The sequence below is a fragment of the Aplysia californica genome, unplaced genomic scaffold (assembly GCF_000002075.1).
Source record: "Aplysia californica isolate F4 #8 unplaced genomic scaffold, AplCal3.0 scaffold00437, whole genome shotgun sequence".
Lineage (NCBI taxonomy): Eukaryota > Metazoa > Mollusca > Gastropoda > Aplysiida > Aplysiidae > Aplysia > Aplysia californica.
Window position 1 is genome coordinate 450905 of NW_004797707.1, and position 21041 is coordinate 471945.

General features: G+C 37.8%; 1 protein-coding gene across 1 annotated transcript in view; it reads left to right on the forward strand.

Moving 5' to 3' along the window:
- LOC101852563 (twitchin) overlaps window positions 1-21041 on the forward strand; it is a gene marked incomplete in the record, with an annotated part of 226069 nt that overhangs the window by 83543 nt on the left and 121485 nt on the right. Inside the window, 10 exon segments of the mRNA XM_013086125.2 lie at window positions 746-1048; window positions 1932-2002; window positions 4113-4125; window positions 6193-6729; window positions 9501-9590; window positions 13964-13989; window positions 14776-14851; window positions 16246-16485; window positions 19749-19794; window positions 20849-20907. Coding sequence (XP_012941579.1) covers window positions 746-1048; window positions 1932-2002; window positions 4113-4125; window positions 6193-6729; window positions 9501-9590; window positions 13964-13989; window positions 14776-14851; window positions 16246-16485; window positions 19749-19794; window positions 20849-20907 — 1461 coding nt within the window.

A 21041-nucleotide genomic window follows, 5' to 3' on the forward strand; every position in this document is an offset into this window, starting at 1 on the left:
TTACAGATCTGAATTGATAGTCAAGTTTGTGTGTGTGTGTGTGTATGTGAGTGTGAGTGTGAGTGTGTGTGTGTGTGTGTGTGTGTGTGTGTGTGTGTGTGTTGTTGTTGTTGTGTGTGTGTCATTTTGTACCCTCGGTGTTGTAATCTTCACATTTTAGAATACTTCTAGTATGAAGATCTCTTTGAAACATTCAGTATTTCTCAAAAAATCATTTTGACAGATTGCTATGCAAAGCATACAGATCGGATTAACGAGTAAATTTCCTCTTTGAAAGTGGTGGCACAGAGTTCCCCACTTCGTATGGATACGATAGTAAAACACGACGTACAGATCTATGTCACTTATCGTAAACAGACTCCATTTTGAGGAACTCCAGAAAACACATGGTAAAATTTTACTCTGCCTTCATCCTGGGATGTTGTATCCTTCTCATCCCAGGTCAGCCCAGACAGGCAGAGTCAGAGCCCACCTCCTAAATGAACTTTATTGTGTTGATTGGACCGTAAAAATGCCTTCATTTAAATGTTCAAATTTTTTACCAAGTGTGCAAGTCGCGCGTGTTAAAGATTCCTTGCTGGTCTAAAATCGATAAGAGTAGGCTTTAGCCGCCACCCAGGCAAAATTCAAAATTTCCTACCAGCTGAAAAAGTTTAATGTGTCCCATGCGCCCATATGACCTTATACAGTTTTGAGTGCCGTAAAACATTTACCAAAACAAAAAAAAACCAAAATTTTTTTCCAGCTCTGAAGCCCAAGCCCAAGGGAGAAGCGCCCAAGTTCACGCAGAAGCTGATGCCCAAAGTGGTCAACGACGGAGACCAGGTGGAGTTTGTGGCCAAGCTGACCGGCACGGAGCCCGTGGAGACCCAGTGGACGAAGGACAAGAAGCCCATCAAGCCTGGCGATGTCTACGCTGTCTCTTACGACAAGGGCGTGGCCAAACTCAACATCTCCGAGGTGTTTCCGGAAGATTCCGGCGAGTATGGCGTGATGATCAAGAACCAGTGGGGCTCCGCAACTTCCATGGCCAGCCTTCAGGTCAAAGGTAAAACTTTAAAAAGTATTTTAGTAAGAGTTTACTTTTGATTAGACTATTGTCATGATGATTTCAAAGCATAAATACATTTGTGTCACGACGCGGTGAAATCAGTCGCTCGTAAATTTTTGGGCATATGGAGTTATTTGAATTATCTTATAGCTTGGTCCTTTGTCTTGCTTTCAATGAAAAAATTAACCATCTATCTTCAATAGAAATGGAGATATTCTTGATTAAAGTAGCTGAAAGTTACCTGAAAGTTTTTCAGTAAAATCGTTTCAGGAATATGATTTTACATAGACATAAAAGATGTTGAGCCAAAAAAAATAATTTTTTAAAAAATGGTCAAATGGAAGAAAAACGCCGTTTTCTCTGATTTCATTATTATGACGAGCGCCTGATTTCTCTACGATGGGTCACATTTGCCTTTCATTGTTTTGTTCTTTTCTAACTTTGGATCTGAACTTCATGAAGAGAAGCACTTGCAACACAAGTAAGCTCTAGAGGTGGCATAGATTCGAGGGTTTATCTATCTCAAAATTGAAGTCTAGATATTTGCGGTTGAAGAGGGGGGGTCACCAGGTTTCAGTGGTAAAATTAATGAGAAAATGGCCGCCAAAGTATGGTGACTTCATAGCTTGAGAGATCTTGAAAGTTAAAATTTTACATATTTTGAGTCTTTAATCAAAGTTTTTCAGTAAAATTCACATGGAACGTGTTGTTAAAAGGACAAAAAGATGTTGAGCCAAAAAACAAACATTCGACAAAAATGACGGAATTGACAGAGCAATGCCCGTTTCTAGGATTTCATTATCTTGACGAGCGCCCGATTTCACCACGATGCCTCACGCTAATCTTTCATGACATTGTTCTTTTTTTTTCTCTGAATCAGAGCTTCCTGAAGAGAAACAGCAACAGCAAATTGAAGAAAGCAAGATGGAAATTAGAACAATGTCCAAAAAAGTAAGTGGGGGAGAGATCTTTATCATCATCATCATCATCATCATCATCATCATCATCATCATCATCATCATCATCCTCATCATCATCATCATCATCATCATCATCATCATCATCATCAGGCAATTCGAATGGAGTTATTTGGACGAGTGGAGGTGCCGCTAAGCATATTGACAATGGAGCCGAAAAAGAGCCTCGCTCTCGCTCGAAGATTTCTTCGTGAAGTCCGTCAGGCCCATTAAGGAAACGAAAAAAAAAAATAATCATCATCATCATTGTATAAACCAGATATTAAAACGATTAAGACCAGGCAGCATTTCCAAAAATGTTATCACAAGTTCAACGTTTCGCCCTCAACGGGCTTCATCAGGAACATTCAAAATATTTTTTTTTATAAATTTAAAAAAAAAATCATTTTTTGGAAAGCAAAGTAGGAGGGAGAGTCTTGTTTGAATTTCACACAAAATAACATAACAATATAAAATGTTAAAAATTTGTTTAATAGACACAGCTCAACGTTTCGCCTCTTGAGCTTCCTTAGGAGCAACTGAGAGAAAAACTAAATGAGCGCTGTATACTAGCATCATCACGATCATGATGATGATCATCATCATCCATCATCATCATCATTGTTTGGAAAGCAGAGTAGGAGGGAGAATCTTGTATGAATTTCAGACAAAATAACATAACAATATAAAATGTCATCATCATCATGATCGTGATCATCATCATCATCATCCATCATCATCATCATCATCTTTCTGGACGTACATTGCCATATTTCTTCAGAAGAGACAATTACAGCAGCATCAGCAGCAACCTCCTAGTGATTGTCCACACAAAAAATGTCGAACAATAACAATCTTACCCAATATTAAGGACGTGTCACATTATGCTTAACTAACGTCTAGCACCCATGAAAGTAAGACATGGAGCCAAAAATACAAAAGTAAGTTGTCGAGAGTCAATGGTATGTAGATGTAGCCAGTGGAGTCAGCAGACAGTTCGTTATGTATAAGTCATGTATTTGTTTGATATTATTTCACAAATTAAATACGAAATAGCTAAAAAAAAAAAAAAAAAAAGATATTGTGGCTTTATAAATTTGTGTAGAAAATCTGGTTTTAAAAAATGTCTAAAAAAAGATATTGTGACTTTGTTTATTTGTGTAGAGAACCTGATTAAAAATGATTTTTTAAAAAGATATTGTGACTTTTTATTTGAGTAAAGAACCTGGTTTTTAAAAAAAAGATATTAAATAAAGATATTGTAACTGTTTATATGTGTAAAAAACCAGGTTAAATTTTTTTTTAAAAAGGTATTGTAACTGTTTATATGTGTAAAGAACCTAGATAAAAAAAGATATTTAATAAAAGATATTTTGACTATTTATTTGTGTAGAGAACCTGGTTAAAAAAAATATTTTAAAAAGATTTGTGACTGTTTATTTGTGTAGAGACCTGATAAATAGTATCTTTGTCTATATGCATCCTGGGAAACGGAAAATGTTACTGGGTATTCTGGGGTCTGTTGAGATAATAATCTAGATTGTAAAACTCGTAGTGTTTGCTGTTGAATGGGAGTATGTGCTAGAGAAATGCTATTTATCATTTTTCATCATTAATAGTTTTCAATTCATAATGGCATAACAAGTTCTGTCCACTTTTTGCAAACAGACACCTCTCATTCAGCTCTGTGTTGGTCAATGTGTCTTTTTTGTAGGACACACCCCAACATCATCTATCTTCATTAATTTTATCATCTTTTGTTGCTGAGTGAGTTTCTTATGAACTCAACAAGAGAAATGACCCTGGTTGTTTTGTGTGAAGCACAAGTTAAAAAAAAAAATATTTAAAAGCATGACAGAAACCAGGAGTTAATATTTTTCAAAATGGTTTCCCCTAGATATGTCTTTCATGATTTTTTATACAGTTTTCTCTTTCATCGTAAAAAAAATCAGGTCACTTTGTCACTCTTCAGGTGTGTAAGGCTGAAATATTGAAAAATATCATTCTTATTTTGTAGTACTTTTACTTGCTTTTGGAAATCTAAATTGGTTTATATTTGAGATGTTTCACACTAACATGTGTTTACTTTGTTCTTTGTATTGCAGAAAGAAGATGCACGTAAGTACTCCAACTTTGAAATAAATGTGTGATGATTTTGTGTGAAAATATTATGTCTGAATTGTCTTAGCACCCCTCTGTCTCGATAAAACTGTTTTGAGAATGACTGAGGAGAGGGAAGGTGCAGGTGTTGGAGAAAGTTGCTTGTAGCTAGCATATTTCAAAATTCCTCTTTTGAAAAGTGTGTGTAAGCTGATCATAGCTGTGAGGCAAACAAACACCTTGGGTCATTGCCAGTGGTGACACATTTTGGTCGTTTCAGCCAAGTCCATTCAGATGTTGCACAAATTGTGACCAGTTGTTTTATTCAAATAAGAGTTGCCTCTTCTTTAGATATTTACAGAATTCAGTAAAAATTTTGGTCATGCGAAAACATGAATTATATTCATGACAATTCATGTTGTTAATTTTTTTTCTTTCTTCCTCTGGATACAAATTTTTAGGAGAATATTTTCTGATAGTCGAATATAATTCAGGTCACTTTGCTAGTTCAAGCTGGCAGTGCAGCATAACTTTTTCTTTTTGATGGACTTGGCTGAAGATTGCTTCTGGGTGTCAAGCATGAGTTGTATGTGAAAGATTATTATATTAGAGAATCCCATAGTCTTTTTCGCACAATTGACGTGGTGCCTGTATGTGAGATGTCCCCAGCTGCAGGGGAAGAGATGATGTTTGCCTGTAGAACCGTACGGGGAAGAAATGATGTTTGCCTGTAGAACAGTACGTGGAAGAAATGATGTTTGCCTGTAGAACAGTACGAGAAGTGTTCCGGTGTCTCGTGTGTTTGTTTTAGAGTCTTGCTGGGTGGCAGACATCTGTGTTTGCATTGCAGTAGGATAGAGATATGTACACTTTCTCTGCTGTGAGTGAATGAAGCTATTCCATTGCAACTAGATTTGATCAGAACCAATTGAAATGTCCTTAGATTTTTGGGAATGGAGTATGTGAAAGCAATTTGTATTTGTATGCATTGCAATTTGAAATTCCACACACAAATGAGCACTTAGTTTATTTTGAATATGCTGTGGTTTGCGGAAAGCATAATGAAATGTCGGAGTTTCGTTTTTGGAATGACGTGGAAATGTGCCCCCCTTTTCTTCAGAAACAGTATTTGAACCCCACAGTTAATGAAGACAGCTGTCAGAGATTGTCTTGTCTTTGTGCTGACTCAGCTGTTCAAGCTTAGATAATCTCTGTCTCAGATGTCATGCCATGTAGTCGTCTTTTGTATGCACAGACATATGATATTGCACTGTCTGTCTTTCCCCCTCCCCTATCTACTCTCTCTCTCCCTCCCTCCCCCTTTCTCTCTCTCTCTCTTTCTCTCTCTCTCTCTCTTTCTCTCTCTCTCTCTCTCTCTCTCTCTCTCTCTCTGATGAATATGCAATTGTTTTATGCTTGCAAAAATTTCTTCTATTTGCTTTTCTGATGAACTTGCTGGTGGCTTCAAGTCTTTCTCCCTAGCTAGAGTTGACTGAGTTTTTTGGAGACCAGATTTTAATGCTGCTGTCACAAACTGTGTTGAGTGCTTTTCAGGACTAGCAGCGACTTCTATAGAAGTGATGAACTTTGCCCTGTGCTGGGATTTTCGTGATTTATTGTCTGCGTTTTTTCTCCCAGTAGTACAGTTTTGTTCTCGGTGATCCCGATATGAGTATGAGATTTTGGCGATCCCGATATGAGTATGAGATTTTGGTGATCCTGATATGAGTATGAGATTTTGGTGATCCTGATATGAGTATGAGATTTTGGCGATCCTGATATGAGTATGAGATTTTGGTGATCCTGATATGAGTATGAGATTTTGGCGATCCTGATATGAGTATGAGATTTTGGCGATCCTGATATGAGTATGAGATTTTGTGATCCTGATATGAGTATGAGACATTTTCCACTAGTGCCCTTTAGCTGTGCAGCAAAGTCTTGCTCTTTGCCTTAGTGATTGTGCAGGATTTTCATCTCTTTTTTGCTGTGACCACCAGTGTCTTTTTCGTAGAGTTAGAATTTTGCTTGATTTTTCTCCTCCCCTCCCCCCATCTGTCCTTGACCCTGGCTTGCCACTTGTAGCTGAAGAGGTGAAGCAAGTGGAGGTGAAGCCGAAGGAAGAACCACCTAAAATCGAGGAGCCACCTCCGAAAAAGGTTGAAGAACCCAAGAAAAAACCAGAAGAACCCAAAAAGGTGGAAGAACCCAAGAAGGTTGAAGAACCCAAGAAGGTTGAAGAACCCAAGAAGGTTGAAGAACCCAAGAAGGTTGAAGAACCCAAGAAAAAACCAGAAGAACCCAAAAAGGTGGAAGAACCGAAGAAGAAACCAGAAGAGCCGAAAAAAGTTGAAGAGCCAAAGAAGGTGGAAGAACCTCCAGTGCAGAAGAAAGACGATGCGAAGAAAAACGCCACTCCTTCGATTGTGGTCGACGGAGAGGATGACGCAGGTAGAGTGGGAAAAAACAACAAGGGAGGTAAAAATGTGAAAAAAGGGAAACCTGCTAAGGATGACGCAGACTCTGACGAAGAGAATTCATCAAACAAGAGAGCGCCGAAAGGCAAAGGTGGGAAGGCGTATACCAAAAAACCCACGACTATTTTGGAAGAGCTGGAAGAAGGTATGGGGCTTGCCGTTGACAATTGCATCGTGTTTTTGAATTGTGAACTAACATGGCTTACGGTAAGGGATTTTTGCATCTGCTTGTCTTTATTTCGCTTTTTTTCTTGCTTGACAATCTTTGATTATGACCAAGTCGTTTCATGCAAATGACAATCTCCTTTTGTCTCCGTGTTTGTCATTATGCTAAGAGAAATAGGAAAAATATACCAGATGTTCCGATTGGAATGCTATAAGGTATTGCTCAGTGGACTACTTTAAAATAGATGACAGAAGACAATTTTCTCCTCATGGCGTCAACTATGTGTGGTTCTTATGGGGAAATATAGACTGAAACAACTTGAGTACTGTAGCCAGTAAAAATGGAACCCTGTCTGGGGAAACATTCAGGAGTGTTTGCTTTTCTGGTCTGCTTTTGCACTTGCCCATCTTCTGTTTTTGATATTCTGTTTCGCGAAAAAGTCTTGCACAACTGCGTCTCTGTGTAAGCACTTTGGAAATGGTCTTTTCAGCGCTGCTATCATTAACTGTCAGTTGTTAGCTCAAAAGCTCTTTGTTTCAGCTTTTCTTTGTCCCCTGTGAGAAGTTGGTAATTTCTCACGCAGGAATATTTATGCTATATGCTGCTTCTGTAGCTGAACTTAACCAGCAGCTTCAGCGGTTCTGCTTTTGCCACTGTAGGAGAAAGTTGTTGTTTGAAATAGGACAAAATAGGGATCATGTTATTTGGGTGTAAAAACATCTTACTGAAATCGTGGATGTGAGCAGTTGGAAAATGTTGAGCTTATATGCTTACATCTGCTGCCTTACAAAAGAAGGTTAACCAAAGTTAGACAAGTTGCTTTCTGCAGTCTGATCAAATTCAACTTACAGCTTTACATCTGTTTACTGTAAGGAGTCAACCCATGTTTTGCACTTCCCACTTCTATGCTTGAATTTGGCTTTGCTTTTCACACAATTTTCAAACTCCTCTTTTCTCTTTGTCAAAAATGAAACTGCAAAGAATCTGATACCAGATTAAAGATCATGTGAATTAGATAGATTTTTGTATTACTTACTGTAATAATAACAATAATAATAATAATGATGATAATAATAATAATAGTTCACCCATCAATGTCTGACAATATGACTAATGCATTTGCAGAGGAGAATACTCTCATTAACTTATTGTAATACATTAATACCAACATTTTAGACAAACTAATAACAGGCTTAATAAAGACGTGTATATTGTGTTCAGGCAAATAACCTTACTACTAGTTGTAGCTTTGTCTGTTGATAATTATTATAATCACATCATTGTCTTCACATCAGCTCTATAAGAATAAGTCAGCTGTTTTTTCACATTAACACACGGTAACTTGTGTGTACGGTAGATGACATGCTCCGGTATTTGTTGTGCTGCAAATCAAAGCGGAGCTGAATAGCTTTAAGTTTTTCTATATATATTTTCATAGAATAGCACTAATCACTAACCGTGATAACACTCACTAAAATTAGATTACTATTTTGACTTGATAAAGACTTAAGTGAAAGTTTGAGAATAATTTTATTGCCTTTGTCATAAATATGCAGATTAGATTTTATTAGAGTTAGTAAGTCTTGATTCTTTTTAAAATTCAAAATTTGTACTTTAATAGATTTATCACTAGGTATAAAATATTAGGCAAATTTGTTTTTATTAATTTAGACTCATACTACATACAAATGTCAAGAGTTTTATGGGTTTGGTTGGCTGGATCAATAACAACAACATGGGTTTGGTTGGAGAACTATAGTTCTGAACTTTTCTCTCTGCAAGAATATGCTGGATCTGTGCATGGTTCAAGGCCATCAACTTTGCTCTTTGACTTTTAACTTTCGTATTCCCTAATAATTAGGCCTTTTTGGATTCATTGCCGCCAAATGAAAGGCTTTTGGAAAAAAAAAAACAACTCCAGACACCCAATCTGGAAGTTGGAGCATGGGATGAAATAGTGTCCTGGGACTGTTTATGCTTGGCTGAGTCACTGTTCCTTTCTGCCAAGAAGGAAGATGACTTTCTCCAACAGCCGTTTCTTTTTCCCTGTCACATCACACCTTCGGTAGAAAATATAAGAGCAAAGTTATGGTTCTTTCGTGCTTGTTCAGCTCAGAAATTAGAAAGGGTGATCTTTCTGTCTGAGATTTAGGACTGTAAGTCACAGTTCATCAAGCCTGGCATGGTGATGGTCTAACTAACATAAAGTCTTAATATCCGAAGGCTTCAAATTTATTGAGGCCTGAGCAGGCTGTGTGTCAAAAAATTAAGGCACCCTTCCTTACTTATCCAGATGAAAGAATGAGAAAACTTGGTGAAAGGCCAGTTTTTTCATCCTCATGCCATACTTATCAGATTAAGATAAAAGATCCAGGTAGCCATTTCTGCCCTTTAGTGTATGTTTTAAGGGGGTGTCATACTCTCATGTTGTAGGCCTGATTGATGCATTTACGATATTTACTCTCGTTTCTCTTGCTTAGTGGAAAAGCAGTCTTGATAGACATTAGGGAATGATCATGTGTAATCATCTAGACAGCTTTTAAGCATAATGCTGAAGTGCAGTATTTCTTTGTCCTAGTCTTCCTTGAGAGTGCTGTTCTATGTACTGTGTCATGTATGTAGAAGATGCTGTGTGTATTTCTTGCCAGCATACAGTCATGTATTTGCCGTTTGTTGATTTGACCCCACCCTGCCCCTGGTTGCTTGCCCCTCCCTTCTGAGTCTGGAGTTTTGTGTTGACTTTTGCTAAGATAACCTCAAGGATCAGGATGATGAAGATGCGGGTTATGAGGCGGACGAAGACCGCACCGGACCCTACGACTTGGATGACGCGGATGAAGGTGAGCAGAGACGCCGAGGCTGGAAAATAGCCCTGAGCTGGGTGCGAGCGGTTATTTGTGACAAGGACAGACTCCTAAACGTTTGATTGAGACTTTTTTTGGGGAGAGCCACGTTGTCAACTCTGGAATGTGCATTCCAGTTGGCAGAAAGTCCATGTATTTTTTTTACTCCAGATTTTTACAAAGTGGACCATGTATAATATACAGTTTGGCTATGACGACTAAACAGTAGGCTACTTGTTAAGTACATTAATTTTAAGTCTATTGTGACTTTTGTGTAATAAATATACATATAGCACAGCTTGTGAATAATTTGTCTCTTTCAGCATTAACACGGGATATGTATTGTTTAATTATCCTTCTCCTAAATGCATGGTCCATCTCTGTTTTAGAATTTCAAGTACCGTATTATCAAAAGTAGCTTTCCACTTAAAGCTATCGGTCAGTAAAAGTGACAATCTCAGTTCTGTGCTTTCAAGCACATTTTACATTAAAATCGTTTTGGGGAAAACAATCTTGGAAGAGATTATATTCCTTGAAAAGGGTCTGTTCTCAATGCATTTTGTTCTGTATCCGATCTTGCTGTATGTGTCTCATCATGCAAGCATGTCGCCCTCTAGGAGTTTGGAAGTTCTCTCTGTTCTGTTTGATGTTTGCCCAAGCATGTTGGTGCTTTATCTGCACACCCTCCCTTGGGCATGCCTCCTCGTTCTCCTCCTCCTCCCCCTCCTCCTTCTCCTCCTCCTCCCCCCTCCTCCTTCTCCTCCTCCTCTGTCTTTGTCTTTCTCTGGCGGCATGCCGTACTCAGCAGGTACTGCACTGATTCGTTTGTGTCTGCCAGGAGGATGTCGTGAGTGTCTGGAGACTTTGCCTCATTGGGCATCCTGCCTTTGGCCTGTCTTTTTGGGCATGAATCTACATAAAGGTTGCGCTCCTCTCGTGGGAGTTCCTGGGTATACCTACTTTGTGTCGAGTAGGGTGTGTACTGTAAACTAGACAAGACATGGCATAGGCCTGCCATACTGGATTGGGCATAAGCAATTGTGAGGCAGCGTGGTGGAATCAGGCTCTCGTCAATTTTTGTGCTGTAGAGTTATTGGTATCATCTTAAAACTTGTTTACTTATCTTTAGTTGGATGAAAAAAATGTCCATTTATCTTGAATACAAGTCGAGATATTTGCGAAAGAAGGAGGTGGGGGTCACCTGTTTTCAGAGGTAAAATTAGTGAGAAAATGTCCGCCAAAGATAAGTTATTTCCTTAGTTTAAGAGTCCGTGGTAACTGAAAATTTACATTTTTTGTGCCTTTAATTAACGTTTTGCAGAAAAATCCACACAGAAATGAGTTCTTTAAAGGACGTGAAAGGTGTTGGGCCAAAAACATAAATTTGATAAAAATGTACAAACCTGCGGAAAAATGCAAGTTTCTTCACTTTGATTATTTTGACGAGAGCCTGATTCCACCACGCTGCCTCACAATTCTATTTGGGATCTTATAACTCTTATACAAGTTGAAGATAGGATAAAGTGGGAGATGGTTTCTATGAGATGAGTTGAGAGCAAAATGGAGGATTTTGATCGGAATCGAAGTGTTTTCAAATACAAAAATGTACATGAAGTGGCGTAAGTAATTAATTAGTTGTTTTTTTATTCTTAATGCTCCTTGTCTGAACTGATTCCATGGGTTTAAAAAAAAAACCCTTTAGAAAAGATATCATTAGGGTTAGAATTCTGCTCATTTATTTAAGAATGTAGATTCTTTTGTCATTTAGTCACTAGGAGAAGAAACATACTTTTTTGTTCCGTTTTCATGAAGATTAATGTTCAATAGTATCACACCCTACTCCTGACACCAGGTGTAGAAAAAGATGTAAAATTATAGTGGAACCTGCTCAAACCAAAATCAGCAGGAGTCGCTTGATTTTCTTTAATTTAGCCAGTTTTTTTTTGTTTAGACAGGTTCCTCAAATGTAAGGGGAAAAAAAGCCAGGAATTTTATTTTGTTTCTGTTTACCACTGTTTTTTAAAATTAAGTGTGTTTGGTTTATGCAGACTCCACTGTACATTTACTTGTAAAAAGATTTTTCCTGTATCTATACCAAAAATCAAACTGCTGCAACCTTTATGTTTGCTGTGATTTTTGACTAGTTTATTTGAACTGTTACTGTAAGCTGCTGTGTCTTCAGAGGGGGGCAAAGTTACTGGAGGTAAGTGTGTTTGTTTAATTACAATACAAGACATGGTAGGCCTACTGGTAGCAAGCCTAAAGTGGCTAAGGTTCTATTCGTGAGAAGTGGTCCCGGACGAACTCATAGAAATTTCTACTTTATGTACACAATCGGAAACAAAAACGGAAGTCGCTTTAAAAAATATGGAAGGTGGGAGGGGGTGCAGGGGGGTCTCCCCCTTGCTAAATTCACAAAAAATAACGGTTTGTGACAGTTTTTAGTACCAAAATTGTTCTCAACACACTAAAAAACGTTAACATAGTGCCAAAAGAACACACTAAAAAACGTTAACATAGTGCCAAAAAATAGTCTAAAATGGGTTTGGACCTTTTCTACAAATTTACCGGTGGCCTTTTCATCCTGGCAAATCAGTCAGCTTTTTAACTCGACTTCCGTGTTTGTTTCTGATTTTGTGAATAAATTTCTATGGAGTTAGGCCGGGACCACTTTTCCGGAAGAGTGCCGTGGCTAATTGCACAGGCTATGTTGTCTGGTAAGTATTTCCCTCCTTGTTGTCAGAAGGAAGTGAAATCTTCAGCGCTGCTCTGTGAGGGTAAAAAAATGTTTCCAAGTGTTTTTGGGTGTTACCCATCCCAAAAGGGGTTATAATTAGTAATTCCCTTTTTGAACCAGATCGCTGAGTAGCTTTGTAGTTGCTGTTCCCACACTGTTTTGTTTTGTCGTATACATATATTCACCATGTTGTACTGAGCAGTCAGCTTTAGTAAACATGTGGTCCGTATTGACGTTTAACTCACTGCAGTTTGCCTAATTGGCCTCTGTATCGTTTATGTATCGTCTTATTTTCGTACCACCCGTAGCTTGCCTAATTGGCCACTGTATCGTTTATCGTCTTATTTTTGTACCACCTGTAGCTTCACTGACTGTAGCCGTTCACATGTCTTTGTGCTAAATATGTCGCCCGTATCCATCTGTTGTCTTTGTCTGTCTGTTCGTTGTACACAGTGTAACATTCAGTATAGATGTTATTGTAACATTCAGTGGAAATGTTATTTTAACATTCAGTGGAAATGTTATTTTAACATTCTGTACAAATGTTATCGTAACATTCAGTCTAAATGTTATTTTAACATTCAGTCTGTACAAATGTTATTGTAACATTTAGTGTAAATGTTATTGTAACATTCAGTGGAAATGTTATTTTAACATTCTGTACAAATGTTAATGTAACATTTAGTGTAAATGTTATTGTAACATTCAGTGTAATTGTTATTTTAACATTCTGTACAGATGTTACAGTAACATTCAATGTAAATGTTTTTGTAACATTCTGCGTAATTGTTAATTTAACGTTCTGTACAAATGTTATTGTAACAGTCTGTGGGAATATTATTGTAACGTTTTGTTTGAATGTTATTATAACATTCTGTGGAAGCTCTGTTCATTGTCGTTTATTTCTCATTGTGGTTAATGTTATTTGGATTAGCAGCAATTGAGAAATCCCTTTTTTTTTTCACAGCTCTTTGTATTATATCTCTCTGCAACTGAGTTTGTGAAATGATGAAACACAAATGGAGCTATGATACACACTCCCTATTGCAGATATCTTTGAAGCTTTGTCGTTGGGTTTCTGAATCGGATATTTTCTGCTTTTGGTTCTGAATCGGAACAAAAATTTACATCTGAGGACAATTTAACCCAGTGTGGATTTATGGGGAGGGTGGTTGCAAATTTCAGTAATCTGCAAGAGAGGAAAAGAGAATTTCTCTTGTGAATAGCAAAAGAAATGTTTATTTTATTTTAAATTTTAAAAATTTATTTCAACATTTCTTTTGCGTGAGAATTAGGATATGTGCCCAACACAGTCTAATTCTTAATGGCTTATGATTTATTGGTCCCGTGCTTTTTCTGAAACGTTGGCCAAACTACACGCGGCCTTTTTTTTAAATGGAGGAGTTAACTGAGGTGAAATGAACTGCAGAGTTATGATTCTTGAAATCTTTTTACTCTCGCTGAACTGATGAGGAGTAAATGGAGATGATTCAATAGCGTAATCCTCTTGATGAGTTGGGTACTTCTAGGCTTGTTGAAGTTAGGTTGATTTACTTTTATTTTTCCAGTTTTCATTGTTATGTTTTGATGAACTGTTTCAGAAACTGACTGTGTCATTTGTTTTCTCTTTCAGGTAAAGGCAGCATGGACTTTTCCAAGGTAAGGCTTTTGTAGGACCATTTTGTCCTATTTTGTAGGACCATTTTGTCCTATTTTGTATCCTCTCTGACATTGTCCTATTTTGTATTGTCCTATTTTGTATTCTCTCTCTAAAATTGTCCTATTTTGTATTGTCCTATTTTGTATTCTCTCTCCAAAATTGTCCTATTTTGAATTGTCCTATTTTGTATTCTCTCTCTAAAATTGTCCTATTTTGTATTGTCCTATTTTGTATTCTCTCTCTAACATTGTCCTATTTTGTATTTTCTCTCTAACATTGTCCTATTTTGTATTCTCTCTAACATTGACCTATTTTGTATTCTCTCTAACATTGACCTATTTTGTATTCTCTCTAACATTGTCCTATTTTGTATTCTCTCTAACATTGTCCTATTTTGTATTCTCTCTAACATTGACCTATTTTGTATTCTCTCTAACATTGACCTATTTTGTATTCTCTCTAACATTGACCTATTTTGTATTCTCTCTAACATTGTCCTATTTTGTATTCTCTCTCTAACATTGTCCTATTTTGTATTTTCTCTCTAACATTGTCCTATTTTGTATTGTCTCTCTGACATTGTCCTATTTAGTATTCTCTCTCTGACATTGTCCTATTTTGTATTCTCTCTAACATTTGTATTGTCCTATTTTGTATTCCCTTTGACATTGTCCAATTTTTTATTCTGTTTGACATTGTCCTATTTGTATTGTCCTATTTGGTATTCTCTCTTACATTGTCCTATTTTGTAATCTCTTTAACATTGGCCAACTTTGTATTGGCAGGACAAGAAACCAATCATGGCCATCGGCGAGGGTCCAGCCCTGAAGGACAAGCCACAGAACCAGGTGGTCATGGAAGGTACGTGTGCTCACATCGCTTTCCTTCTGATCAAATGCAGACTGTAAAAAGAGATTCAAATTTTTCCTTCATTTTTGACTTGATATTAATTACTATTTGGTTGATTGCTTAATGCCTCTATATACATCTTTTATGTTATTCAGAACAGTGCTTGTCAATCTTTTTATAGCTAGCGGCCACTTTTGTCACATTTAAGAGGCTTAAATTCTCATACTACCAACCAACATGTATATGTATTTCCAAGCGGGGCATTACATAAAACCTTCACCATCTCGATGATCCCCACCACCCACCAAACTCTCCAAAAAGCCCTCTTGTGGGTGCTGTTGCCCAGTTTGGCACACACTGATGTAGAAGACAGGTCGCTTTGACAGTGTCAGTCAGAACCTGAGTGGGTTCAGTGGAACTTGGCGTCAAAATGGAAATACAGAATTAATCGATAGAATAAGCTTCCTTGTGTGGGAATCAAACTCATTTCCTATGTATGAGGAGAGGAGCCTAACCATTACTCCACAGACAGAGGTTTTGTTGTGCAGGGAGATGACTTGGTAAATAAAGAAAATATTTTGGAAGTAGCTTTTTTTTTCTTTTTTACCTTTCTATTGGTGGTGCATCACACAATCCTTCTACAATAATTAATGATCTCTGATTGGTGAAGCTTCTACAATAATGATCTCTGATTGGTGAAGCTTCAACAATAATGATCTCTGATTGGTGAAGGTTGTAAGTTTTTTAAAGTTTAGATTTTCAGTAAAAGATCTTTTTCTGGATTTTAAAAAAGTTGTCAAGATAATTCAAGAAATTATATATTTTTTGTGTCAGTTTTCCATGTATAGGGCACAGTGTCATATCATTTTTACTCTATTTGTGAGCCGTGCTTACAGAATGAGTTGCTTCTTGCAATCCACAAATGAAGATATTGGCCAAAAATCGACACTAGGGTTAAATTTGCAAGTTTTCTTTTGATGCCTTATTCTTTAAGTGTAACATACCTTTTATTATTTCATGCTTATAATTTATAAAAACTTCACCTATAATTCTTGAATCCGAGAAGTAACTCATTTTGTAAGCACACTTTACATTTTGTGTAGATCTTTGACACAGGCTTTGTTTGCACACTTGTTCTGAATATTAAAAAATGAAGCTTTGATACATAAGGTAAGCTTATGGGTGATTGGCGGGTGCTCTGGTGTGGTTTGCGCCTTCTTTCCTATCAATCAACTATCGTCCTTATCTCCCCTCTTTCTTTTTTATGTTTGTTACTCTCTTGTAACACCTCTAAATCTTTGGCGCTTATATGACTTTATTGTGTTGCAAGTGCCGTAAAACTCTTACAAAAACTAAATAAGATAAGTTTTTGCGTTAATGTATTTGTTTGTTTCCCCTCCCTTAAGGTGATGACCTCAAAGTGACCGTGTCCGTTGACCCCAAGGGCAAGCCCACGCCTGCCATCAAGTTTTACCGCGGACCTCGTGAGCTCAAGGACGACTCACGTGTGACCATCAGGACTTCGGGCAACTCGTCCACTCTGTCCATCAAGAGGTCACGTCTGACAGACGAGGCCAAGTACACGGTCATCGTGGAGTCTGAGGGGGCCATCACCGACACAGCCACCTTCAGTGTGTTCATCAAAGGTGAGTCGATCGGAGAAAAAGATTGTGGAGCTATTATCGTCATCCTTTCTCTCCGTCTCTAAGGAGAGTGTCGTTTGGGTTTTTTGTATCCCACTTTGCTACAATTCTCCTTTCCTCACTCCCGTAACTTTTGTCTAAGTTGTCGGAGCGCCATTTTACAGTCTGTGGTCCGGTCTGCTGCGACAGTTCTCAGTGTGTGCCAGTGTCTGGGTCTTCATGAGTAATTTCCTTGTCCTTCCTCAGTGGGTTTTTTTTTGTACTTGGGCTTTTTGTGTCGTCTGCCTCCCTGACCTCTCCCCTTCTGTGATCCTCCGCCATTCCTCCTTTGTCCCTCAGCCATTCCTCCTCTGTCCCTCAGCCATTCCTCCTCTGTCCCTCAGCCATTGCTCCTCTGTCCCTCCACCATTCCTCCTTTGTCCCTCAGCCATTCCTCCCTTGTCCCTCTGTCGTTCCTCCTTTGTTCCTCCATCATGCCTCCTCTTTCCTTCCATTGTTCCCTCGCTGTTCCTCCTCCATTCATCAACTGCTCCTTGGAGTTTGGTTCCTCAAGGCCTGCAAATCTCAAGATTTGGCTGTGTCGTATTCCTCCTATTCTTGTATATTGTGAGATCTCTTTTCCATTCGCATGAAATTATCAATGTCAGTGTGAGAATATAAGTTATGTCCTTCAGAACAAACTTCAGATCTTATTAAGTATCTATACATTTTAAGAATTTCACAGCTTTCTAATTTTGTAGTATTGATCTGTTTTCATAAGTTTACATTTAGTGTAGCTCGGTATCTGATATGTAATTACCTTCAGTGGAATGTAGATTTCAGGAGGACTGTAATTATTCATTAAATCTATTTTTTTTAAATTACATGCCTTGATTTTGTTCAGCATTTCTGCTATATTGATGAGAGGTCAGTCGTGTCCTTGGTTTTGTATGCTGTTTGGGAGGAGCAGCTATCTCACTGGGACATACTACAATGGTTGCATTGATCGAAAAACTAGAAACATAAAAGAGAACATTACCTTTATTTGCCCATAGATTTTTGACACAATTAGTCTTTGTATGCATGCATGCTGCATTTTGATCTTAATAACACTTAATTTGATTCCTTTTTTCAACAATGCCATCTCAAGTTTTGATGCTTGTCCTCTTTTTTCTAAAACCCTATTTAGTTATTATTTTAGGGGTCCCACTTTCTTGGATCCTGGACATTGCAAGTGAACTGGCTTTTAAAATATTTTGTTTGATAACTGTATATATGTGCAGTAGCCCTGTGGATGTAACTTCAACAGGTTTTTAATTTCCAGAAAATGTTTTAGATCTTGATGAAACCCATAATTTAGATAACCATCTAGAGCTTTTTTCAAAAACATTTTGTTGAAGTGTTTGTGTTTATGATACATAAGGTTTTGTTCTGAGCAAAAGAACTGCATTCAGACTTTTTTGCGGTGGATTCTAATGTTCAGAAAAGCTGCAGAAATGTGGCCTGTCATCTAAACAGCTGTTTCCCTGCAATTTATTTGATGATTCAAGACGGTACTCAATGGCACGAATGCGGCTTAAGACAACTAGGTGTCGGTTACTGTGATGGACACTTTACATTTATTTTCATTTTGCGTTTTTATTTTGTTGTGGAAGTCTTTCGGGAAAATGATCAAATTAACGAGTTGCACCTCAACAAGATTTTTCTTCAAGTTGGACAAGCGCTCCGCGCGTAGTGCTATCTTTGGTAAAGCTCCTCATCAATCTGTCCGTAGAATTTGGTAAGTTCAGTTTGTCTGTCATTTGGATATCTTGCCAACCAGAAGTACTACTCTCACAACTGCTGTTGTAACAGGAGTATTTCTGTATGGCAATGTCACTATCATATTCAGTCAAAACATGTCTGTGCTTTGTTCACAGTACAATGCTTGATTGAAATATTTGTTAAAAGATTCCGTAAAGAGGAAGACATCTTTTTTATCTTTTTCTTGCTTGTTTTACACATAATCAGTCCAGAATGTTTGCCTGGAAAGTTTGACTGAATATGATGTAACACCTCTCTTTTAGAATGCACTTTACTCTATAATGAACCTAACTTTCTGTAACCTTTTTCTGTTTTCATTCTTTCTTTTTTTGTTTTGTTTTCTTTTGTTTTATTATGTTACTACTTGGTTGCCATGTTTTTTATTTGCACATTACTTGCCTGTCCACAACAGAGCTAGCAACTAGCACTATTTGTATTCTTACTTTCTCTAGTTTTTGCACGTTCATTAGTTTGTGAAGAGAGAGCAAGTTGATTCATCTGTATTTCTCATCAGCTGCTTAATGTCTTCCGAGTTTTTCATCTTTTCAATTCACAAAAGGCTATGTGAAGTTCAGAAAGACACTATAATTTGTACCCACATCCCCTTTCTATTTTCAAACTTGCTATGGCATCATAAAATTGATCATGAATTTTGGAAAGCAAATGGAAACTATTTTCCACAGAGCTTTTATATTCTGAATTATAAGAATTGAGAAATACAGCTGGAGCAGTGTTAATCTCAGCTCACATCTTGAATGATTTTGTATTCAAAGATTTTAATTATATGCACGAAGAATGATTTTGTATAAGTTATTCCAATAGACATTTTGTTGGTTAAGAGTAGGCTAGACGCTTTTGTTCCTCTCATATTCTTTTACTTGAATGTTATTATTTGTAAAGTGTGCTGACAAAATGAGTTACTTCTCGGATTCAAGCCTGATGGAAATAGATACATCGCATTAACAGGTGAATTTTTTACAATTTATAAGTATGAAATAATGAAAGGCATGTTATACTTAAAGAATACACAGCATCAAAAGAAATCTTGCAAATTTCACCCTAGTGTTGATTTCTGGCCAATATCTTCATTTGTGGATTGCAAGAAATAACTAATTTTGTCAGCACGTTTCACATCTACTCCGCACCTAGGGAATGTAGTGTAGGCAGCTTGTTTAACGCCTCGCGACCTCAATGCTTTCTTGTCGTATCTCCATATTTTAAAACAGTGAAAATGTGATATCTTCTAAAGCTCACTCTTTGTAATGAGCTGTTTTCACTGTTATTAAAAATGGAGATACGACAAGAAAGCACTGGGGTTGCGATATAGTGCATTTAGCTAGGCAGGCTGGATGATGTTTCAGTGCAACCATTGTACCAGGACGGTACATGACTTATAGCTGTCGGTGGGGGGGGGGGGGGGGGGGGGGGGGAGATATGTCCACCGCGTGGTGTTGTAACGTGACATTTGTGATGTGTTTGTTTAGATCCCAAGGACTCGCAGTTGGACTACAGGGCCCTGCTCAAGCACAGGTCAGTCGCTTGTTCTTTAAATATGTGTTTTTACGTCCTCATCAACACAATTTAGGGCTGAACCAGCATCTGGACATGGATGGCGGGTTCCTGTATAAATAAATTATTGATGGTCTACACAATTTAGATTATTTAGGATGCGGGCTTTGAGATCTGACCCTGCCTGTTAGGGGCAAATCTGGACTGAGAGGAATTAGTAGGTCAGTGATTGTGGTTGATTAATCACAATCCCAGTGGAAGGGAGATAAAGGAAAAAGAAGAGGGACTCAAAGAAGACGATAAACATTTTTTTATCTGTATGTCAGAGCAAAAATGATAAATTACAATATATTTTATAGTGTATTTCTACTAGGAAAGTGGTTGATGCATTTAATATCCAGATATTGAACATGGTTCCAATAATGATTCTTTCGCTCCTGCCCATCCTCCCCTCTTTCTCTCTCTCTCTCTCTCTCTCTCTCTCTCTCTCTCTCTCTCTCTCTCTCTCTTTCTCTCTTCCTCTCTCTCCATCACTCCATAGTTTTTATTTAATATGGGTTTTTTTATCGTCCCATTTGAAACAGGTAAAGTTTTTAAAGCAGAGCACTATACCCAGTGGAAGGGATATAAAGAATAAAGAATAGGAACTGAAAGAAAAATGATAAAGCATTTTTTTCCATGCATATCAGAGCATAGGTCTTCTTTTGTGTGGTTCTACCCTCATTCACTCACACATCCACACACATCCACACACGTACACACACACACACAAACACACACACACACACACACACACACACACTCATTCACATGTATACACACGGATGAACTTTTACATTCATATTTTTAAAAAATCTTGACTCCACTGTTTTCCCTGTGTGGGTAGTTGGCGGGTGCTTTGATGTGGTTTGCTCCTTCTTTCCTATCAAACATCTATTGTCCTCATTACTCCTTTTCTTTCTGCATTACTCTCAAGTTACACCTCTAATCTTCAGCGACTGTGTGATCAATTTTTCTTGCAAGTGCCGTAAAACTCTCACTAACAAAAGAACTATTTACTCTGTGCCTGTTGTAGGGAAGTTGCCCAGAAGAAGGAAGACGAGGAAGATCCAGACTGGGGTAACCTGAAGCCAGGTAACATCCACCAGGAGGCGCTGTGCACAGACCACTCTGACCTAGTGCTCTCTCCACTTGCTACAGTTTCTTACTTCGTCTGTGGAGTTATGACATAATTAGGGCCGGGTTTTCTAAGGGCCTGAGATTGGGTT